The sequence below is a fragment of the Lepidochelys olivacea genome (assembly GCF_965140295.1).
Source record: "Lepidochelys olivacea isolate rLepOli2 genome assembly, chromosome: 2".
Taxonomy (NCBI): Eukaryota; Metazoa; Chordata; order Testudines; family Cheloniidae; genus Lepidochelys; species Lepidochelys olivacea.
In genome coordinates, this window is record NC_140412.1 from 252,443,158 (window position 1) to 252,466,720 (window position 23,563).

The 23,563-nt window shown below is 37.8% G+C and overlaps 1 protein-coding gene across 2 annotated transcripts in view; it reads right to left on the reverse strand.

Moving 5' to 3' along the window:
• Positions 1-23,563, reverse strand: part of RBM33 (RNA binding motif protein 33) — a 140,404-nt gene that overhangs the window by 79,066 nt on the left and 37,775 nt on the right. For both annotated transcript variants that reach the window (XM_084621555.1, XM_084621554.1), the window contains exons 7-10: positions 20,926-21,097; positions 13,709-13,917; positions 10,745-10,994; positions 2,714-2,772 (exon numbers count right to left, since the gene is read on the reverse strand). In XM_084621555.1, coding sequence (XP_084477681.1) covers positions 2,714-2,772; positions 10,745-10,994; positions 13,709-13,917; positions 20,926-21,097 — 690 coding nt within the window. The remainder of the gene's footprint in view (positions 1-2,713; positions 2,773-10,744; positions 10,995-13,708; positions 13,918-20,925; positions 21,098-23,563) is intronic.

The following is a 23,563-nucleotide window of genomic DNA, read 5'->3' on the forward strand; positions in this document are numbered from 1 at the left end:
CCTCCAGCCATTAAAAGGCAGGGCTCTGCTGGATATTCTTCTCAGAGCAACTGTTTTATTAATTATTAAAAATCTCCTTCTGATTTGGCTGTTTGGGCTTTCTTATTTGGCAGTGAGAAAGATAGGAGGGTTCTGCCAAGAGATCTTCTCTCTCCCATTTTACACTAAAATGGGGATAAGAACATGCAAGTGCTAAGCATTGTTATATTTGATGTCATACTACACATGGGAAACATGGTCCTTGTATCAATGGTATTAGAACCTTCAAAAACACAATTTAAGCATAGTATCTCAACTGACCATATGAGTGGCCAATCTCAGAATATTTACTACTTCTTTTAATCTACAATGTTTAATGGATTAACCTTCAGTTCCAAAGCTTGAAGGACTGAGTGCACTTTATGGAGAGTTTTGAAAGAAGACATAATACACAATGCATTACGATTGTGTATGTTCCTGGATTAGACTAGAAATACTAAAATAGAAATATCTGCAACACAGATTTTAACACATCAGAGCAAAAAAAATGTTCCATAACAAAAGCATTTCCTCCACACAGAAATCGTTAAAATATGTAATACCTCTGATAATGATGCAAATTTCACACCATATTTTATTTTCATGGAAAACAGGATGAACAAATAAATGGAACACACAGAACTTTCAAATCTGAAGGTAAATTTGACTTGAGTTCAACAGCTATATACTACAATTGATAAAACAAAAGTGAAATATGTACAATGCTACTCAGACCTAGCTCTTACCTAGCAGCTTTGGTACTCTATGTAATAAACAGTTGTAAAGCACTTTACAAAGGAGGTCAGTATCATTAGCCCTATTTTACAGATTCGGGTAACTATTTTACAGATTTGAGAATGGAAGTCACTTACCCAAGGTCTTACCCAGCAAGCCAGTGGCAGAGCCAGGAATAGAATCCAGGTCTCTTGAATCTCAGTCCAGTGCTCTTTCTACTAGGATGCACTGCCTCTCCACTTAATAGGAACAGACGCTAACCAAAAGAATTTTCTTAGCTCTGAATATCAGCTACTTAACAAACAGTAAGTACCAGTGACATTCTCACATAAGAAAGATGCCCCATTTTCTTTAGGGAAACTTTTAGGGGAGAAAAGAAAAATATTCCTATCCAGAAGAGGAATACAATTCTATATCAAAAGTAAGCTGAATCTTTGTTATTTTATTCCATTTAAAAGTTGTGCTGTATATGAATTATTTTTGCTATATGTATGTATGTTAGTATTTGTCTACTGCAAATAGGAAAAAATATTTTAAAAATTCTAATTGTACAACCTATTTAAAGAATCAAGTTCTAATTTTAATATGTTTTCACTTTTTCAAGGATGTCAATTACAACAGATTTATACATTCTTTCTTCCTCTGATTTCTTTTCATTTCAAAATTTGCTCACTAGCAGACTAAAATATATCACATGAAAACAAAGTGTAAGATTCTGAGATACAACATAATTCCAATTTTCACAAACAACAATTTAAAGTAACATTTTTAAATGCTAGGAAGACTTCTCTGTTTTGCACTCAGATTTGCTCAGATAAAAGTATTTCCTCTAGTTACACCACAGTCAAATTGTGGTAGCCTGGAGTACAGAAATTTCACAGAAGTATGACAAAATTGGGTAAAATGATAACTAGGCTTTGTAAAGCTACAGTTTGTTTTAGGATATGTAACATTTTTTATACTTCATAAAATAGATTCTATAGTTATGACTATCAGTTACGCTGTACAAAATGAACAAGCATAAGTAACTGATTGGATAAAGATCTTTGAGAGGAAATATTCTGCACAGAAATAATCCTCATACTATATGCATATGGAAATCACAAAACCAGCACAGTTTTTTGTAATCTGCCTTTTCTAGCTACAACTGATTTCTCTACCGATGAACTCTGTATATGATACACATTTACTTCCCCCTTCCACATTCCATATATTACCAAGGTTTAGCTTTCCCATGTACAAGAAAAGCACATGTGGGCCTCCAAGTTTTGGCAAACGAAGGCAACGTTACACAAAAATTACTCATTTACATGATTTGATACTCTATGTGAACAGTTGTAAGTAACTAAAATGACAAAACAATAAATTAAGATGAAAAATACCACAAACTGGAAAACTACGAACAAGTGATTTTGCACACTTCGTCCACTCAGAATAAATCAGGTGGTCAGATTAGTTTAGAGAAAGAGCTAAAAGATGGCTAGTATGTTTTGGAAGCCAAAGATAAGCAAGAAGTGAAGGAGCATTCAATGCCAAATCCATTTTTGATATAAAAATAATGAAACCTTTTAAATGCTTAAAGCAAGCAGAAAATAAGGCACTGATTTTATAATAAAAATATGGAGCTTTTTAGCCTGAGATATGTTTTTTTTCCCCAACAGCCTTTCTAAAGGATGCCAGTAGTAAAATGAAAAAAAGTTCTCTAAGACAAGATGCATTTGTACTTCTCCCTTTGGAGAGACTAGTTCAACAATTTTACAGTTAAATAGAATTAATTCTGCTCTCAAAAATTCATTGACCTTAAGCTTTTAACAAACATTTTCAACTGCAGAGATTACTGTCAATATTTACAAATCCTTAAAATTATATTTCATTGGAACAGCTTTTATTTGCTATATTAATATTTCTTTGCAAATGTATGCTTATCCATATCACAGAAGAAGCAGCAGCTGCTACTCACAGGAAATCTCTGAGGTCCTACAGCTGGTCTTGGCTGGGTTGGGACTGGCAACAAGGGCACTGAAACAAGAAACACCTTTTAATACAATTTATTTTACCTAACAGTTGTTGACTTTATCTCCAAAAGCAGTCACGTAGCAGATCTTAATCACTGCTGGTTATGATTACTTTAAGAACTAAGCATGTGCTCCACAGTCCCTAAAATTAGCTAAGAGGAGACAAGTTTTGTTTCCAACATGCAACAGGCAATTAGTATTCTCATGGTGTAATTTAGATAATGCAATCCTGAATTTTCCAGAATTAAACAGCCTGTTGACATAGGGGAAAAAAACTACATATGGCCAAACTGAAAGAAGTACACTCTTTTAGACCTGTAAAGGTGGATCTAAATGACATAACCACACAGCATTTAAACAATGCTTGAAATGCAAAAGAAGTAATCCAACATATTCATCCTAAATTCTTCTCTCTCAGATCCTTTTAGATAGTCATTGTGACTCCCGACAGACTCCCATGCTCCAGCGGCTCTTTATAGTATCTTAACACTATACATGCTAAGGCATCACAGCAGATCAAGAACTGGAATGACTACAGAGAACCTAAAATGGGAGGGAGAGGGTAAGAAGTTCAGAATTATGCACAGATGTCTCCTATTAACATTACTGAACAGGACATTCCACACACAAGGCTCCTTCCTTAAACACCTGGCAGGTTGAGAAGGGTCACACTCAATTTGTGATATTCACAGAATCAGTGTAATATCTCATATGAAAAATAACCTTTCTATAAAAGACTGCAGCAGGCAAAGGATCCCCCGCCTCAAAAACATAAAGCTATTAAACTGAATTTCAAAACTTCAGTAGTGGATCAGCACTCCTCTATATTACTGAACTTCTTGGGGTTGTTATTAACAAAACCACAATACACACAATTACTAAAGTTCTTCCCCTTTATGGTGCACAGGAGAACACGGTCATATCTCAACTGATGTGGTAACAGAGCTGTTGGGAAACTTTCCAGAAAATATTTTTTTTCCATTGGAAAATGCAGATTTATTTCAACATACTGTTTCTGGAACAGGGTTGGTTTGAACAAATTTGCTGCTTCAAAAAAAGTTTTGGAAAATATTTTGAAATTGTTGGAACATTCCATTTGGACATTTTCTACATGAAAAATTACATTTTTTCCACATCAAAATTTGAGCTAGTTTTAGTAAAAACAATAAAATATAGGTCAAAATTAAAATGAAGCATTTTGAAAATGTCAAAACAAAAAACATTTTGACTGACCCAAATCAATTTTTTCTTTCAGATTGCAAGTCTGTGAAATGAGGAATTTCATCCTAATTTAGGATGACCTTTCCATAATTTTCCCAGGATGGAAAAATCATTTCCCATACATCTCTAATGGTCAGTTATCAAATATGACTTTAGATGGAGGCCACCGTGCTACATTTCTGAGCAGGAGAATTTAACATTAGAAGAAAAGACATCCAATAAAACTTATTACCTCACCTGCCTTGTATCTAATACCCTGGGACCAACTGGACTACAACTACACTTCACACATAAATTCTTAGTGGTATTCACAGCAACTATTAGCACTTGACACTTCACCACTGAATTAGCAAATTTCGTATTGGGGAATCCAAATCCTATCAAAGATTTCTCAAACTTCGCTTCTTAAAAAGTGAGTAAGATACAAGAACTAATGTATTAGGTGTGACCTAAGAACAGTTACTATGTCTAACTTCCAAACACTTCTGTTGAATATTTCAGTTTTACTATTTTATATATTGACATATGGGCTAAATACACTAACTTTTCACCTTTGGAATAGTGTGTTCAAACTCTATATTAGGTTACAGGTTAAAATCAGTTTGATGATCTCGTCTTAGTTCTCACTGAACATCTGTCAGTATCATACAATCATCACCCACTTTCGAAAGATGGGGAGTTTGACAGAACCATGACTAAAATAGTTTAAGTGTTACAGGTCAGGTCCTATATGCAGTAAAAATGCTGTATAGGAAAGAACACACACAAGAAATAGGCCAGCATTCTGTTCAACTGTCATCATCTGTTTTGGTATAGTGCCTCTGGCAATGCGCCGCCCCCCCCCCCCGCCTTTTTTTAAAACACGAATGAATTTAATACTTGTGAAAGATGATAGTTCAAATCCTTTCAAACCTTGGCCTTGCTGCTGAGGCAGCAAAGATGGCTCAAACCAGCACTCTTTTCGGAACATCAAATTAATCCACAAATTTTTAATGATAGAAGTGGAAGAACCGGTGGTATAACATTTTAAAGCAGCACAGTGTTGGACAGGATTTTAAATAAGAATGGAAGTAAATATCATCTGATGGTAAATGACCAAGAAATAGTTAAAAGAGACAGCAGAAACCATCCCTGTCTCATGTTTTAAGGGATTTTTTAATAATATTTTTTCATACAAACCAGAAAATTGCTTTAATTTAAAGAATATTTTTAAAGGATAAAATTGAGTCACTGCATAGCAGTTTAGTAAGTTACTAAGGGACAGTTTGGTAGCTCACTTCTGAACTTTTGTAGCTCCCCAAAATCCTTGGTGGGATAGTTATTTGTGATACCAATATTAAAGGAAAAAACCTGAATCCCCAAACTCAAAAAAAGAGATTAATTGATTTGTGATTACTGCTCAGATTGGGATCATGCTGTACTATCGTATTTGTTAATTATTCTTATTGGAATGTATTGACCTATCCAGTGCTCACAATCTTGGGGTGGAAGAGGCAGTATGTTTGCAGGAGGGTAGGAAGGAAAGAAAAGTTTAAGATACAGCAATGTGAAGGACCTAGTATCCAAATGCTGCAAGTGACTGATATCTGTATGTAGGGTTACCAGGTAGCAACTGAGAAAAAAGGGACAGGGAGTGGGGGATAATAGGCGCCTATATAAGAAAAAGTCCCAAAAAACGGGACTGTCCCTTAAAAAATGGGACATCTGGTCACCCTAGCTGTATTTCAACGTCATGTCTGCTGAATGTGTAAACGGCAGCTTGCAGATTTTCATGTGCGAGTTTCTCTTCCATTCTTCCTGAGGCTGATGAAAGCATGGAGTACGGTTGTACTCCTCAGGTACAATCTTGATTTGAACATCTATCTTAGAAAGCAGGAAAAAAAAAATCTAAATTTTCAGAAAAAAGCAGCTCAGACAAGAAAATTTTATAGCCAAGTTACAAGGGGTATGAAACCGTTTTGTGGGAATACTTTGCCTTAGAGAACAGGACTGGTAATGGGAAGTTCTTCTCTGATATAAAAAGAAGACTTTATCTTGGGAATGAAAACAGATGTTACCTACAGGTAGGACTCTTCAATGGGAAAGTTTCAGACTCACTCTTCAGGCCAAAGTGATGGCCATTAGGGAGACTACTTCCACAGTCCTGATGGAAAAGTTCAAATGGCAGCTTCATGACAATCGACACTATAGCTGTGGAGACTGTTTCAGAAGATGTTTAAAACTATTATTAATCATGTTTAAGGCTATGATTTGAATATGATAATCCTACTTGCATGCATGTATCATTTTGGTAACTGAAGTTAGGAATATTGTCTATGTATCTATTAAAAATGTGTTTACACCTGGGGAACGCCAACTAGGCACAAGACAGTCAGTCTAGGTGGCTGGCTGGGAAGGACCCATTCAAGTCAGTGGACCATAAGGAAGAACACTAAGTCTTAGAAAAAGCTAATGTCCCACCTGGGAGCCTTCCTGAGGATGCTACAAACAGCCTCTGAGTCATGGCTGCTATGACATTACAGGGACATGTGACCAGATCACCTGGTACTGGACTCCACCTTGGAATACCAGTGTTTTTCTGCTGAAAGGCATGGGACCCAAGCTTGGAGACAAAGGATTCCTGCCATATGCAAAAGGTAAGTCAGGGGAGTGACATCATTGTGGCTCTTCACTGACTCCCTGCCCAAAGAAGACTCTTGGAAACACCTGAAGGAACAAGCATTGAACTAGGGGGAAGTGTTGGACCAGGCGAGAGGGATTTCTAGCCTGTGAAAGGAACTGGGGTTTTCAAGCTGCAAGCAAGGGCAGCTGGCCCCTTAAGAATCTCTGCAGCTGGCTTAAATCATCATTTAGGATGAGAATTTGCTACTTATATCCAATCAATCACTTTAGTAAATTAAGATTAGATTGTGTTTTTGTTTATTTGCTAGGTAACCTGCTTTTTGATCCGTTTGCTATCCCTTCTAATCACTTAAAAATCTATCTATTGTAGTTAATAAATTTGTTTTGCTTTATCACAAACCAGTGTGTGGGAGTTGTATCTTGGGGCAAATTTGTGTTGTATATTCCGTCTTCACAGTGAGGGAGGGGGAAAATTTCATGATCTTATTCTGTACAGATCTGTGTGCAGCGCAAGACGGTATAATTTTGGGTTTACATTCCAGGGAGGGGGAGGGGTGTTCTTGATCAGCTGGGCAGTTCCCTAACTGTAGCCTCCCCATGCAGAGCAGATCACAGCAGCCTGTAAATACTTCAGCTGGGTGGGTCCCTACCTGTGTGTACACTGGTGAAAGAGCAAACTTGGAGAGCTTGGCAACTTTTCACAGCAGCACTGTGAGAGGGAGCCAAGGCTGGAGGGTCAGGGGGGCTCAGTGATACCCCTGTTACAAGTGACACCCCGAGGGGAACCCATCTCCGTAGGTACTGCCTGGGGCCTAGTGCCTTCAGAGAAGGGGGTCTTCCCTCACAGTTCCAGGTCCACAGGACCCTGGGGGCAAAGGATGACCCTGGCTTGGTCCCATTTTACCCCCTCCCCCAAAGTGCAGCTCTCTCTCCTTTGGCTGTTTCTGGTCCTACCAGCTGGTATCTCTGGCTGGCTTCTCTCTGACAATTTCCTCCCAAGATTTCACGCATGAAAACAGATTTAGAGAAACAGAAAATAGGAATGTAAGAAAGTAAGTTTCCCTTATTTCTGTTTAGAACAAATGTCCTTAGTAAAGAGACCTAATCATACTTGGGCTCAGCCCTGCAATAAAATCACTTGACAGAAATTCCAGACAGTCCTGCAAGAAAATTTTAGTGACTTGGTATCACTAAATTTTACAGAATATGCTCGTCTGAGTACCCAAAGCTTCAAATCTTGGTACTTCAGCTTCCAGGAAGCACATTTCAGACTGAATGGATTCAAATGAACTTAGTGAAACATCTACCTAAATTTGTATGATACCCCACATCACTGCAGTACATAAGCACCTTTTGCATGTCTGGGAATGCCAGAATCAACTAAGGAGGGCAGGGTACCATCTTGATTCACCAAGAAAACGAAAGTATACTGAACAACAAGGGAGCCGAACTATTCAGTATCAATCTGGCTTGGTCCCACTCTTCCTTGCAGGTCACTCTGACAATAAGTTAAGTTGTAAGTCATACAGTCAAAGACCCATTCACCGCATGCTGAAGTTGTCAACTGACCACTTTTTTGCTTTTGTGGTACCATACAGAGATATCAGGAACTGAGCATAAGAAATATTTTGTTTTGTTGATGCCCAATACAAACACCTATTTTGGGAAAATAGGTCTAAATTTCCTTTTAACATTTGGGTCTCTGTCTCCCATTTACCTGAGTTAAAGGAATGGTGACTCAGTCAGTCTGCTTGAACAACTAATTGTGCTGGATGTGTGTTACTAAAACTGTATTTTTCTTCATTGAAGAGTATCATTCTTTGACCCCCAACCCCTTCAAAATTTACACTACTGACGTCCTGTCATCATCTTCCATAAGTATACACTTTGTAGGCATTCAAGTGACAGTAATCTACTCCTAAAATCTGAGAGAATGATGGATAGCTGGATTTGAGTTAAAGCCATCTCAACAGACCAGGATTTTCAACCAAACAGGCTAGAATCTATTATTTTGGTCTACATAGAGGACTGTATTTAGCAGTTTTCTGCTTGTCCACTAACACAAGTGCTAAATTGTCTTATTGGTGGTCAGTTCAGAAAAAAAGGAAGATTTGCTGGAGTTTAAGGCGAAGAAGAGGAGATCAATGAACTGTGTCAACACAAATCACCATAAGACCCAGAAGGCAAAGACTTTGTCATGTTGAAATTCTAATATATAAAGGTTACAAGACTCATTCTTCAGGTGCCTACCTCTTGCGAATACAGCTAGACCTTCACTGGCTAAAAAAAAAGGAGCTCCCACACAAGAGATCTTGAACAGAGATGAATTTTTGAAAAGAAATTACAAATCAATTTTGAACTTTGAATATTCAGAGCATACAAGAAGGAGATATTGAAAGATGTTGAAAGGAGATATTTTGATCAACAAATCAAGACAACAAAAGCCATATTTGAGATAAAGAGGTATCACTGGCATGACCAAGATTTAGAAAATACTATGGGTGCTGTGGCAAGGCCCAACGTGAGCAGCATACTGACAGTATCTGTAACTACTGATATAAAGAAGAAAGCCATAAAAGGGTGGATGGAGGATGTGCTGGTATGCTTTTTGAAGTCAGACAGAGCAAAAATCCCCAAATGCTGTTTGCTAGAATTAGAAGAGGGAGGCTGTCCATCTGGATGCAAAACTTTCATTGACTAGTTGAAGAGGTGTGGGACAGGCTGAATGTGATTCTTTGCTTTTCATAAAACAAATACCTTCAACAGTTGCTTTGGAAATCTTAGAAGGATGAACAAAAGGGATTCATCCAAGACTAAGGAGCTTCTGAACTATTGCAGTTATTCCAACATACTGACTGAATAGGTGGGAAGTATGGCTTTTATTAGATATGGAAAACTAAAATAATCTCCAGGGAACAGCCATTCTGAAATCTATCTGTGAGAAGCAGATCTGGTACAGGACTAACATACTTGAGATTTCTCCCAATTGGCAAAGCCTAGTCCTGTCAACTTTCCTTTATTTGACAGAATGATAAGCAGAAAGTTAGCTTCAGGCCAGGACCTCTGCTCATTTGAGGACAAAATATCTATCAGATCAGAATGTAAAAAAATATTTGCTTTTTCTAGTGATGACTACAGTCACAAAGACTTTAAATTATACAACTATTGCTTTTCTTTAGTCTCAGGCCTTGTCTACCCTACAGGGGTAACGACACCTAAATTATGCTACTCCAGTTACATGAATAATGTAGCTGGAGTTGACGTAGCTTAGGTTAACTTACCGCGGTGTGTATACTGCGGTGTGTCGAGGGGAGACATTCCCCTGTCGACTTTCCTTACTCCTCTCATTCTGGTGGGGTACTGAATCAATCTGAGAGAGCTCAGTCATCGATTTAGTGGGTCTTCACTAGACCCGCTAAATCAACCCCCGGTGCATCGATCGCAGCGGTATCAATCTCCATTAAGTGTAGACATGGCCTCAAATTCAACACAGCCAAAGAAGTTGCAACTAAAAGTTGCCCAGCAATGAGTGCTGGAATTAAATAAGTTATGAAAAAAGTGTTTGCTTCTCAGGCTTTGAATCAAATAATCCATTAAAAGCAGTGGAGCTGAGAAAAGAACAAGCAGAGCATATCTTTTCAAATTCATCATAAATAAAATGGATGCCGCTTGTACCTTTCACATGATAATTGCAGTTTGAGAGGTGTCACAGTATATTCACACACAAATAGTTGGATGGATGTTCTGAGAGTGCCTGGCTGAAGCTAGAATATCACTTGTGAAATTTTAAACTGCAATGCTTAGCCAGTTCTTGAAAACTGATGTCCACTATTTAAATATATCTTCTTTACAGTTGGCAATTCAATCGCTCCTTATTATAGGATAATGCAAATTTTACCTTAAGTGTCATTTTAAAGAAGAGCTAGAAATGGAAGAGGCTTTGTTTTTTCAACAAACTACTAACTTTGGCAAAATATTTGCTCTATGATTAAGCAAGGAGAATTTTAGCCTGAAATAAGTTTTTGTGTAAGTTAGGACTGAATGATCACAGAAAACCAATCCTGTAGATAGCATTGCCAATTCAGGGAAGAGGGAGACACTAACACAAAACTTACAATATTCAGAACACTCACCTTGCACAGGCGTCACTACTGTCCCTTTGAAATGTGGGTTTATATGTATGTTCTTCGGTTGTTGGGGTGTCACTGGGGGTGGAGTCATCATTATTCCAGGTGTTTCCATCTGGGGTGGCATATGTAGTCCTGGAGGAGGAGATGAATGGTGCTGATGCTGCATAGGAAGCAGCGTTTGTAGCTGTTGCTGCTGGAACAGACTCCTAATAGGCTGCTGCTGGTGAGGAGGAATTAACCTCTGTGAATGACTCTGCAAATAACCAAAAAGAACAAAATCCATTCGGTTAAAATCCAAGTACACGGATGTAAAAAAAAAAAAAAAAATCAGTAACAAAAAACACAACTTGGATTCTTTGAGAATGTTCGAGGCCAAATTTTCACAGAAAGACACCTCCTATTCCTATCATTAAACCAGCTGAAACTACTGGAACTACAAGTATGGAAGGAATCATTTGAAAGCAAAAAAATGTCAACACGAAAGGAAAATAGACAGGAAACAAGTAGTAAAGGGGCCAGAGCCTAGCACATGGAATGTTACCAGTATCCAAACAAAATTTAAAAGACAGATGAGAATAAAATGTCACCGTCAAGTATGGGTGTAGGTATCAGAAAATGAACAGAAGTAGAGAAAAAAACACATATGGTGAAGAATGGCTTGTGTTACTAGTGATGATCAACTGCAGTGTAGTACCAAACAATTAGCTCTGTTTGTATAGTTCAGATGCTAGTGGATTTATTATGGTATCTAATCATTGTACAGCAGTAGAGCCTCGCTAAGAAAACTGGCATCTTTTTGTTGTACTTTGTTCCAATGTAAGTATTGGATTCACTAAAGGATGTAGCTGCATGGACAAGTCACATTTAACTAAACATAACCTTCAGACTTGAACAAGTAGCTTCAAAGTATTGGGTGGGAGGGGTGTGAAGCGTAGGATAGGGCTTCTCCACATGAAGAGTCACAGATGTACATAAACAAATGTGTCTTGATACCTTGATGATAGAGCACAGAAAGTCTTATAATAAAATTATTAGATTTTAATTTAAAATACATTAAATTAATTGAAGACTGCAGCAATATAATAGGTGAAAAAACAAAGGTGATTTATTTCCCACACACACCCCCAATCTGTTCTACAAGCATGAAATATTGACATGTATGTTTTGAACCATCAAGTATTACAGCAATATCTACTAACAATCTGTTATGGTTTAATTAATCTTTCCATGTAAAACCTTGCTCCCTCCCTTTAATGCATCACTTCTATCATACCCATACACAGACTAATCTAGGAACAGGGATCCCAGATAACAGTACTTCACAAAAAACAAACAAAAATTAATGATATTTTTTCACCACTCAAGTGTTCTCTTTTGGATAAGACATTAAATTAAGATTTTATCATTTGTTGTCATTGTTGTTCCCATGGCATTTTTCATAACAGAGGCATTAACCCCAATAACTTGGCCAAATTCCAATGTGGGTAACTAATCTGCCTACCGAAATTCCCCTGTAATTTCAATTGCAGAAGTTATACTTCATCTGCAATCTTAGAAAACGGTTGTGTAGCATTGCTGAAGTAAAACTGCTGTGTGCTAACCCACAGGTGACTACATTTCCATGGTGAGTGAAGACTCCTCTCTAAGAGCTTGTCTACACTAGCGAGCTTACAGCAGCACAGCTGTCCTGATGCAATTGCGTGGCTCTAAGATCGCTCATGTAGCCGTTATATGTCGACGGGAGACATAATAAAACCACCTCCACGAGCAGCGGTAGCTATGTCAGCAGCAGCAGGTCTCCCGCCAACATAGTGCTGTCCACAGCAGCGCTTCTGTCAGTGTAACTTAAGTTGCTCAGAGGTGTGTTTTTTCCACACCCCTAAACGACGTAAGTTATACCAACAACAATGGTAGTATAGACAAGCTCTAGGTTTTTATTTTCCCCTCAGCATAATGTACAATATTAGAAATATAAAAAGACTCAGTTTTAAGAAATAAAGTCACATCACTATTTTAACAGAGTCTTGAAAGTCACCAGAATGAATTCAACAGAAAAGGAATTATCTGGTCACATTTTTTCCATGCCAGGGTAAGTAGCAATCAGTAATGTTAGACTGAACAATCTCAAATGCAGAGATGGCTTCCCTATACAACTGGAGTTAACCTGTTCCTCTCTGTTGATGCAAAAAACAGAGAGCCTGATTATCTGTTAGCGTCATTTGAAAAATGCTTGACATTTTGATATACCAAGGTCTCAAACTCTGAAGTGGAAATGTGACCCTTCTCATACTTCCACAATCACAACTATAGTTGAGAGAATAATGGATTACTTTTAGGTTTGCTGGCAAGACCAAACCATTGGGGAAAAAAAGATGAGTTTTGGGTCAAACAATTTTTTTTAATTAAATATTTTCAGCAAATCGAGAAGTTGAAAAAACTGTTTTGCATCAAACAAAATGTTTCATTTTGATTTTGAGTATTTAACATTTTTAATTTTTTAAAAATTAAATTAAAGGAAATTTCAAAACAAGAAGTCATTTTGAATGAAAAAATTCAAAACAGTTCAATTGCAAAAAATGTCTAAATTAAATTGTTTGTTTGTTTTTTTAATTTTTCACTGACCAAAACAAACAATACATGGAAATCTATGAATTTGGGGACTATTTCAGCATTGCCAAATCTGTATTTTTCACTTAAAAATGTTTTGGTCAAAAATGTGCATCAAGTTCTAATCAAAAGACTGTGAGAAGCCCATGTTACATTATGGTCCACTGGGGAAGCAGTAAATTAAGGTTTGGGTTTTTTAAATCTTTGTTAATGATTAAGAATAGTACAGATTCTTCTAAAATTCACCCCAGTTTTGAAAGACAAGGAGTGACAAAGATCTACAAATCAGAGTAATAACTGCCAGAATTACTTTCTTAAAAGTACCAATTTCATAAAGAAAATACTGTGCATTTGAGTTACCGCTGTCGGTGGCTGCGTTGGCAGCAGCGCAGGCCTGTGATCCTTCATTCTTCCCCTTTCATTGTTGTCTCTTCTTTGTTCTCCCATTCCATGACACATTATGGAACCTCCTCTCCTCCCTCCTCTCCTTGAGCCGTAGCGTCCCTGTTTAAGCTGTCTTTCCCTTTCTTCAAATTCAAATAACGCTGCTTTGGCTTCTGCTGAGAGTTCTGTTATATGGGAAAAATGCATATGTTAGGTATTTGCGGTGAGGATTAGAAAGGACACCATTATAAGTAGAGAAAAGTGTCACTACAACCAAGATAAAATTTGCAGGCTCTTTGATCACCTTAAGGTGGCAATGGCATGTTAACATTTCATTAAAGCAAAATCAATGTTTTTCTTTTTGTGTATTTGTATCTGCTGCAAAGGTAAACATGTAGTGGCAGGTTAATGAAACTAACACGGAGGAAAATGTTATTTTACTATTGAAGTCTGCCTTACATTTGTTGCTTGTTGTTGAAGAAGTTTGTTATGTGAAAGGAACTAAACTGCCAGCACTGGTAACTTAATTCTCTGTTTATCCACAGAAAAGGCAAACAGAAAAGAAAGCATCAGGAAACACTACAGCAAAGGTTATGCATAAGCATAGTTTTCAAATGCTTCACCTTCTGTTCTGTGCATTTGTCTTGTGTCAAAGACCTTTTTTGAACATATTCAGCTAATGTCATTTTTGAGAAATATGAAAACTAAATAATACACACATTCTTATGCCATTTATTTTCCTGCATATGTGGCTCAAAAAGAGGGATGAACTTTACAGGGGACAAACAAAGACTAAACACATACTATAGATTTTGGGCCCATCTACAACTGAGAACCTGGTTACAACAGTTGCCCCCAGTTTGTTTATAATGTGGCTAAATTTTGCAGAGTAGATGATACTCTACTAGGACCTGGAACTAAGTTAAAACCCAAGACAATGCCCTTAACCGGGATAACTATGATTCAGGGGACTAAATTACAGTGGAAGTGTGGACTAACATACAAAGTCTGTACTAAATATTAGGACATAGAGCGAAGGTTTCACCAGCAGCATGCACCAGGCAATACTTTATATGTTGTACATTTTAATGGGGTCCAGTTAGCGACAAGCAATATAATAAGCTAAACGCTTAACTAAAATATCACTAATAATAATATGGTGCTGCTTTTGAAACGGACTCTTCCCTTTATCTTGTTAACTGTGCAAACTTAACACCATTAGACTATGTATTTGCTGGACGCTGAAATGAACTTACGAATCCCCCTTTTTTTTAATAAAAAGAAATAATCCATGTTTAATGTTACAATTTAAAGGGACAGCATCAAGATAGTCACATTTCTGTATGAAACATTTTTCTCAACTGGTATTACAAATAATACCTAAAATTGAAAGTTTAGAGAGAAAAATGTTTAGTTTGCATGTCAAAGCATGCTGGGTATAAATCAGTTTTACTGCTCCTACTGAGTCATTTTTCCATGTTGTATGGGTCTTTCACATAACCATGGGGAGAAAAATCTAAAAGTAAGAATGTGACAAAAATGGCAGGTGATGTAATAGCCAAAGCTACTTAAATCACTGTTTTAAACTTACTTATGAGTGATCTCATTAAGCTTTCAAGTTCACAGCTGAATGAGGCATGCATGTGTGTATGTGTGGGAGGAACAGAAACAGGAACCTGCTGCTATTCTTATTTGGGTGGAGATATTTTGCGTGTTTGGATTGTGAAGGCTGTATATTTGCAACAGAAAAGATAACTAGTGGCCTAATATTTTAGGAGGCCCTTAAAAAAGGGTTTAGAACTTGATGAGGATTACAAAAAGTGGCAAAAACTGCAGACACCCTAACATTCATTATACATTTGCACAGAGTTGTTGCCAGTTGCTGATGAGAAGATGGAGCCCGGTGGACATGAAGGAAAAGTTGGATGACTTGATGGTGTATGCTTCTACTAGTCAGCTACAACCATGTTAAAAGTTCCAGCAATACCCTAAGCAGCAGCGGTTCCTCTTCTTACCCAGCACCTGGCTTTGGGAGAACAGCAGCCCTGTCACAATCAAGGAGAATGTGCAAGGTGATTTTAAAAAGGGGGCAGGACTTCAACCTTGCTAAAATCTTAATATGCTACTAAAGATGCTCACCAATGATTTTAAAAAGTGCTTCTCGAAACCTTTCCCCAGCCACTTAACCCTCATACAAGAAGAGGGTTGCTGGGAGCAGTTGCAAAGGTTTGGGAAGCTGACAGCAGCCCTTCACCAGATGGAACAGATTATGGAAGGAAGGACAAACTGCATTGGACACATTATTGCCAGGTAGTTTCTAGATGAATTAATGAAGTTCTGATCGAGTTAAAATCACATCCCTTGTCTCTCATCTTTCTTCCTGTGTGTCCAGGATAATGCCCATGCTATGTTTCAAGGTTCAAATTTCAGTTGTGTTGGTCTCCAAAAAAGTGGTCAAACTGAGGAAAAGGAGAAGTGTCTAAACTGTAGAGGAAGCTATTATTTCCACTCAATGAACTAAAAAACCATAATAGCTGACAAATGTATTTTAGGTCACATCAGCACAGACAACTTGCTCAATTTTTCAGCCAACAAACACAGTTCCATAGAATTATGAGTGTAAAAACAGGGTTATAACGGGTACAGTTCTGCAACAAACTGCAGCAGGCAGTGCGACACACGTACTGTGAGGATGGTGATTATTTGGATACGATTTTGTTTACTTCATTGCAGTTTAGAAACATTTAACAAATTTTTGATTGTGGGACTATGGAAGCACTTTATGAGCTCAGCAGAGATATTAAGTGCTTTAAGTCTCTCTTTCCTATAAGAACAAAGAAATCAACCTGAGGTTCAAACTTTATGCCCCAGCCCCGCAAACGTGCATCTGCATGGTATCGCACTGCAGTCAATAAGGGCCTCTTTTCATGTACAGTGCTGCAGCTTGCCACCGCTGCACTTTAGTGAAGATGCTACTATGCTTACGGGAGAGCTTCTGCTGTCATCATAGTTAATCCATCTCCCCGAGAGGTGGTAGCTATGGCAGCGGGAGAAGCTCTTCCACTGATATAGTGATATCTACAGAAGGGTTAGGTCAGTATAATTATGTTGCTCAGGGGTGTGGATTATTCACACCCTGGAGCGACAGTTATACTGATAGAAGTCTGTAGTGTTGGCCTGGCCTAAGACTCCACTCAATGGAAGAGTACACTATTTGTACATTTATGTGGCGGTTCAGAGCCCTAAACACTCAAAAGTCATATAATGCAAAAGTTAAGGTTCTCACAGTATCCTTCATTCATCCTGTATGCATGCACAGAATATTTTGGAACAATGCCGATAAACATACTGTAAATCACCATGGGAATAATTCTGTTTTACACACATATGCCCAACATGAACTGTCTTCAGCAGGAGTGCCATGGATGTATCAAAGGGAGAAACTGGGTGCTATGTATGCGTTGGTGATGGGACAAGGTTAAATTGTGACAGTTTGCGTATTTTGTGATTTGAGCACTTAGACGTGCAACCTTATTACATTACATGTTTCTGCGTGGGGGTGAGAGAAAGGGCAACAAATTTAATTAAACATTGATATTTCAGACCAAAAACTCAGTACATTCAAAGTGAGATGTTATACCAAGAGTAACTAGACTACATTGCACATATTATTGCTGACATCAGCATCAGTATAGCATCACTAATAGTTCCACCTGCTTTGTGTATGACTTTCCGTAAGTGTGGAAGCCATACTGTTTGGGTTTTTTTTAAATCAGGCCTTGAGGGAGGAGTTCCTGGGAAGCGTAGGAGACCGGAGCAGAGCTGCTTTGAAGTATGCTGTTGGGTTTTGATTGTACCAGGCCAAATAAGGTAACTACCTCCCCCCCTCTTTCCTTAAAGATAAATAAGTCTGTTGTATACATCCATCCATAATGTAAATTCTATACAGCCAGTCAATAATTCTACATGGTAATAATGAGTAAATAAAAAGCTTTATTTAAAAGGATGAATTCAGTATTCTCAGAAACTTATTTTATATCTTTTCCTTAACATGTCTCCCTAAAATCTTTTCAAAACCACCTATTACATTTTCTTTGTTAAAAAAAGCCACACACACTCACATATTTAGGAAAAGTTTCAACACCATTCATGAGAGAATAATTTTTATCTTTTATATATTTATTTTCCCAGCACACATTCTAATCTTGACTACACGGTTCTCTCTCTCATACACATACACAGTTAATGTAGTGAATCAGCAATTATTTTTCTAGTGGCTCTAAGTGTCAAGATTAATTTCACTACCCCTGGTAATAAAATGGTTTCAAATGACATCTTTAATCAGCAAGTAAGAATGCTTCCCTCCAATAGAGACAAGCTGTCACAAAAGGTCACCAAAATGTGACAGGATGGAAATTACGTTTGTAACTTCAACTGAAATGTTAATTTCTCTTTAAGTGTTTTCTCAACTATGTCCAGATTTTAAAGTAAAGAGATGTAGCTATGCAACTAAGTTTCATTTTTAAATCAGTAATATCTATTAACAGTAATCCCAAGAGCAGGGCTGATATTTATATGCAAATGACAAATTTTGCATTGCTGTTAGTGTAACGGCTAGAGTATCAGTTACTGTATGTCCTTTCATTAACAAAAACAAAAATTAAACAAATCACATTTACAGAAACTGTTCTAACAAAAGCAACTGGCAAAAAATACAAAAATAGAATTAACCAAATGTCATTTATTTTAGTTCATATTTGGATAGTCATTTTACCTTGTTTTGCTTGTATCTGAGCCATATATCAAGTAACTCAACAACTTGACAAAAACTGTAATATCAAAGCACTGTTTCCCTTTAAGCTTTTGCCTTAAGCATTCACAGTTGTTACAAAACCACCTGGATACACTTAAATCTGTTTACAGCTGCCATTTACCTTAATACTAGGCAGCTATATACCAATTCTGTGCCAGGGTTTACATCAGTTTAACAAATTTCATTAAAAAAAAAATCACTTTAGTTGAGCCAGTGACACACTTGTGTGTAGATAAGGCATACACATCTGAGGGTACTTTGTGCATACAGTATCACATCTCACTCATCTCTATACCCTTTATGCATTATTATTTGAGTGCTTTGGTGTGAAGCCCCTCTGGAAAGCTCGTCCCATCCTAGTCAGGATGCATTCATCATTCTATAATAATGTGGATTGGAAGTCTTTCCCTAATTAAAGATTTCGCCTGAAATACCAAAACAAACATGATTCAATAAGAGTCTTCCCCTGACTTGAAACTATCGAAATCTCAGGGTCCACTGAGGTATGACATGGATCACATGCCATGAATTTTGTTGTACCAATCAGGCCAACATCAGTAGCCCAGTCCTTGCTGACAGGATTTGTCATAGTGAATAAACTTCTGGAATAAAAACTTTCCTTCTTTCTTCAATAGCATGAATTCAATTACTTTTTGCCAAGAATCAAATTTCTTGCAGCATTATTCCTCTTACTGTTGAACTGTAGAGGAATCTCAAGAAGGGCAATTTGAAGCAAGATCTGTTGCCTTGCTGGATCTTAGGTAACTGGTGTTTATTGAAGGTAAAAAGGCTCTTAATCTCCCGCCATAAAAATGCTCTCTGAAGAAAGCACTGGCCATCTAGCTACTTGTTATGAGACCTTTCAAAAAACCTGGAGGTTTAGGACACTGGCTTTCTTTGGAAGGAAAGCAAAAGCAGCCTGATTATTGAATTCAGCCCTAGCTATGTAGGCTAACTTCCAGGCTGAGGCCGTTCCCTTGACACCTTCTTTGTCTGAAGAGGGACCAGCCATCCTATAGAAAGTCTTTATGAAGATCTGATGAGTGCAGCCATACATATCTGCAAGCATCAGTGTCAGCACCATCTGCTCTCAATGCCTTAAAGACCAACGGTATCTGATAAGCTACCTCCATTCCCTCTCGGGTTAGCTGCTTCATACCTTGACTCTCTTCAGGAAGACATCCAAACCTTTTTCCACAGTTTGAATTGATACTTAGTTTCTGCAGTAGAACTCTGAGCACTGTGCAATGGCAAATACTTCTTCCAAAGGTGTTCCAGCATCTGTATCATCATCATCATCATGGACTGCCATATTTTGAATCTGGGCAGTCTTGATTCTAGATCATTGTGTGTTAGCATGTAACCCCAGTAGTACCATGCACTTCTGGCATCAGATGCTGGTATTGATTGTGGCATCAATATATACTAAAAGTGTTGCCATTATCCGAAATGCAACATAAGCAGAGGCTTCAGTGATCCCCAACTGACAAGGGATTTTTTTATATCACAATATCAAATATTTCAGCATCCAGAGCATAAAAAGATTTGGTGAAATGAACCCCTCTCCAAGATACCTCACTGTGACTTTATTTGGACAGATGGACTAAAACTGGGCAAATAAGGGGAAGCCGAAAATCAATTTATAATTTTTTCACTGAAATCGCACATAACGTCACAACAGTTTATTAGCTAATTGATTAAAAAGTCTTATTAGGATTAAGCACATAATGGCTTTCCCACTTCAGTGCTGAAACACGTGCCAAATATACATTCAGTGCAGCTGGATATATGCTGTGTGCCAGCGTACCATAGCAAGTTGCTTTCAACTAGTGTGATGTTTACTATAACTGTAAGCCTTACACCAAGCATGAAAATCTGAGGGGGTCATTTAAAAGGTAGAAATACTAAAACAGTAGTGGAATTTTTCCACTGTATAGCCAATTGTTGTTTAAAGACATAGGTGCTGGAACTAAGGGTGCTGCAGCACCCCCTGATTTGAAGTGGTTTACGTTATATACAGGATTTTCAGTTTGGTTCAATGGCTCACAGCACTCCCACTATAAAAATTGTTCCAGCACCCCTGTTTAAAGAACAGCCAGGTTTAAGGAATCTGAAAAGCTTCCATTAATATACATTGCATTGGCTTTTGAAAAAGCATATATTTTTTCTGATATTCTGAAGGAGATGGAGAACTAAAGCTACTAGGAAAACAAGCTGCAGAAGACTGGACAGCTTGGATATAGACAAGCAGAGTCTATGGCTGACTGCATTCTTTTACCTTAAGAATGACATTTATTGGTTAATAGGGTTTAAAGTAATCCAATCTTTTCCTTTCTTTTATTATAGTCTTTTATTCTAATCCATTGCCACAGAATCTTACCCAAAGTTTCTGGAATGTTTCTTCTCTCTCTCGTTATGTCTGAGAGCCTAATGATTGTTCCTTCTTTTCGTTCAGTTTTGAAACGTAGTCGTCCAGATTCTTCATCCTCCTCCTCCTCTTCATCAGATTCTTCTTTTGTTTCCTCCTGAAGTTCCAAAGTTTCAATAGCCGCCTGCATCACAAGAGAAAAAGAGAGATTTTCAACATGCTAAAAATATTACCATTTTGGAAAGAATCTTTGTCAAGGTAGGAAACAAAACAAAAACAAATCCATGTCTTGTATAAGGGCTCCATTGCCTGTACCTTTCTGGTATTATAAAGAATTCTTGTGCACCATTTGGGGACAGCAGGTGATTCACCATATCTTACAGGTTTGTTTGGCTACAATATACAGTAGCTACATATCTCAGGTATAATTGATTTCTGTAAATCTTTTCTAGCCAAACTCTTGGAACATATCTTGTATTGTTATTACAATGCTTAGGACGGTATTTTGAATATCCTATCAGAACCAAATCTGATCAGTCCACAGCTTTAAAACCGCATCAAATATCCTGTGATGACATGTAGAAGAATGACTATTCCATAGTTTCAGGTTTTGTATACCATCTGTTTGGATTATTCAAAAAACATTAAAAGAATAAATTAATTATTCTTAGTGTTTATGACTCAGAGCAATTGTCAATAACATGAAAGAATAAAGACTAGGTAATTCACAATTTCTAAATTATATTTCTTTGATTAGGTACAGTTTTACTTGTCTTGAGAAAATATTCTAGTGGAAATGAAGTTTAAATTGAGCAGTTTCTCATCTCATCAAAAGAATGTACTGTTATGCAGTACCCAATTTTAATATACTAAATCTGCACACTGGAACGTTATGCCCTTGTTCTCAAGTCAAATTTGAGATCTTCTTGTGGGAGCAAACCTTTATTATTCACAGAAAACCATGTCCCAAGTGTCAGTGTGTCTCTCCAGCCTGTCTAACCTCCACCCAGTCTTCCCACCCCCACCCCAAAAATTTTTTTCCTGACCTGGGATGGTGGACAGAAAGTTAAGAATGTTACATTCAGCTTAAATTTGATTTATAGTTTGAAATTTAAAATATTATAATATAGCATTATTTGCCATGAAAGATAGGGATTAGGGTTTTTTACATACTAGCAGTTCGATTCCTGATTTATTGGGTCTCACACATAGTTTTTAGTTCTTTTTAGAGTCAACACATGAACTATGACATTTTTTTCTGTTTGGTGAATACAGAAAGAACATACTAAAGCAAAACATGATTGTCTCTTCTAAATTTGGGCGCTTAAAGTAGTAATTAATAGAAAGGAGGCAAGGCAGGAATGCATAGGAGCCAGTTAGCTCCACAGGCAACACACATCAAGCCTAATGTCCTCACCGCAACTGAATGTGATGACTGTCTAGGCAACAGGAAGATCAGGATGGAGCTCCTTTAAGGGTCCCTACTACATCTGGATTACAAGGAAATAGAAGATGGGGGGACAGACTTCTCTGAGTGGAGCCAAGTAGGGACTAGGAAATGGCCTCTGGCCCATCACATGCACCAGGAGGAGGAGAATATATTTACACACCATGCATGCCGGACAAAACTCTTACCCATCAATCACCAATTATCAGCACCCTCCTCCGACCCATGGGGTCAGAGCAGGACCACGTTTTATGATCTGCTTTGGACTTTCCCTACTCCCCTTTTTTCTTTTAGGGCTGGGAAGGAATTTTTTTCTCACCACTAGACTGGCTGAGGTGGGGGGGGGGTTGCCTTCCCCAAAAAGATCAGGGATACAGTGAGATAGATACAGAGATCAGGTCAAGATATTGCAGCTAAGTAGGTAGCAAGTGCGGTAGGTGTCCAGTGCAAGTATTCATTACAGAGGGGATATGATTCCCCGATAAACAGGAGTTGGAAGTGGATTTAGGAGGAGGCATCCCCTAAGAAAGCCAGAAAAAGGTGCTGTGGGGCTGATAACATCTGGTATAGTCGGGAAACAACCCCTCCATTTTTCCAGGTCCCTTAGTCTTCATACATGGGGAGGTTTGTTAGGCTGACGGCAGCCCTTCCAAAGAGATGGATATGATTAAGAGAAGAATTAATGATGACCTGCACTACGGAATTTATTGTTGGGTATTTCCAGGTATGTTAATTTAGTAAAGTTGTAGCCAAATTAAACCATATCTGTTGCATCTTGTTTTTCTTTTTACATTGCCTTGACGAGTCATTTTCTTGTGATTTAAGTAGGGAAGGCACAGGGGATCTCTGTAAAACTCTGTAGCCCAGGCCCAAATGCTTGTGTTTTTAAAAAAAAATAGAGTACCTAGAATCTGGATGGATAAGCTCACAGGGTGATTCTTACCTCAAAAGGTAGCAATGAATGCTAAAACTGTCAAGATAGTCTTATAAAGAAACAGGAAATGAAAAGAAACCGGATCTTTGCTCTGTTTAACAGCAATGACCTGATTGCTCAACTGTTATTGGCTCTCTTATGGGGATAAAAGTCACTTTGAATTTCCTCTCTCTACTTTCTGGTAAGAGGTAATATAACGCAATGTCTGGGCTCACCCAAGCACTGTAAAACTCCTGTTACCTATTAAACTTAGGCATTTCTACTAATGA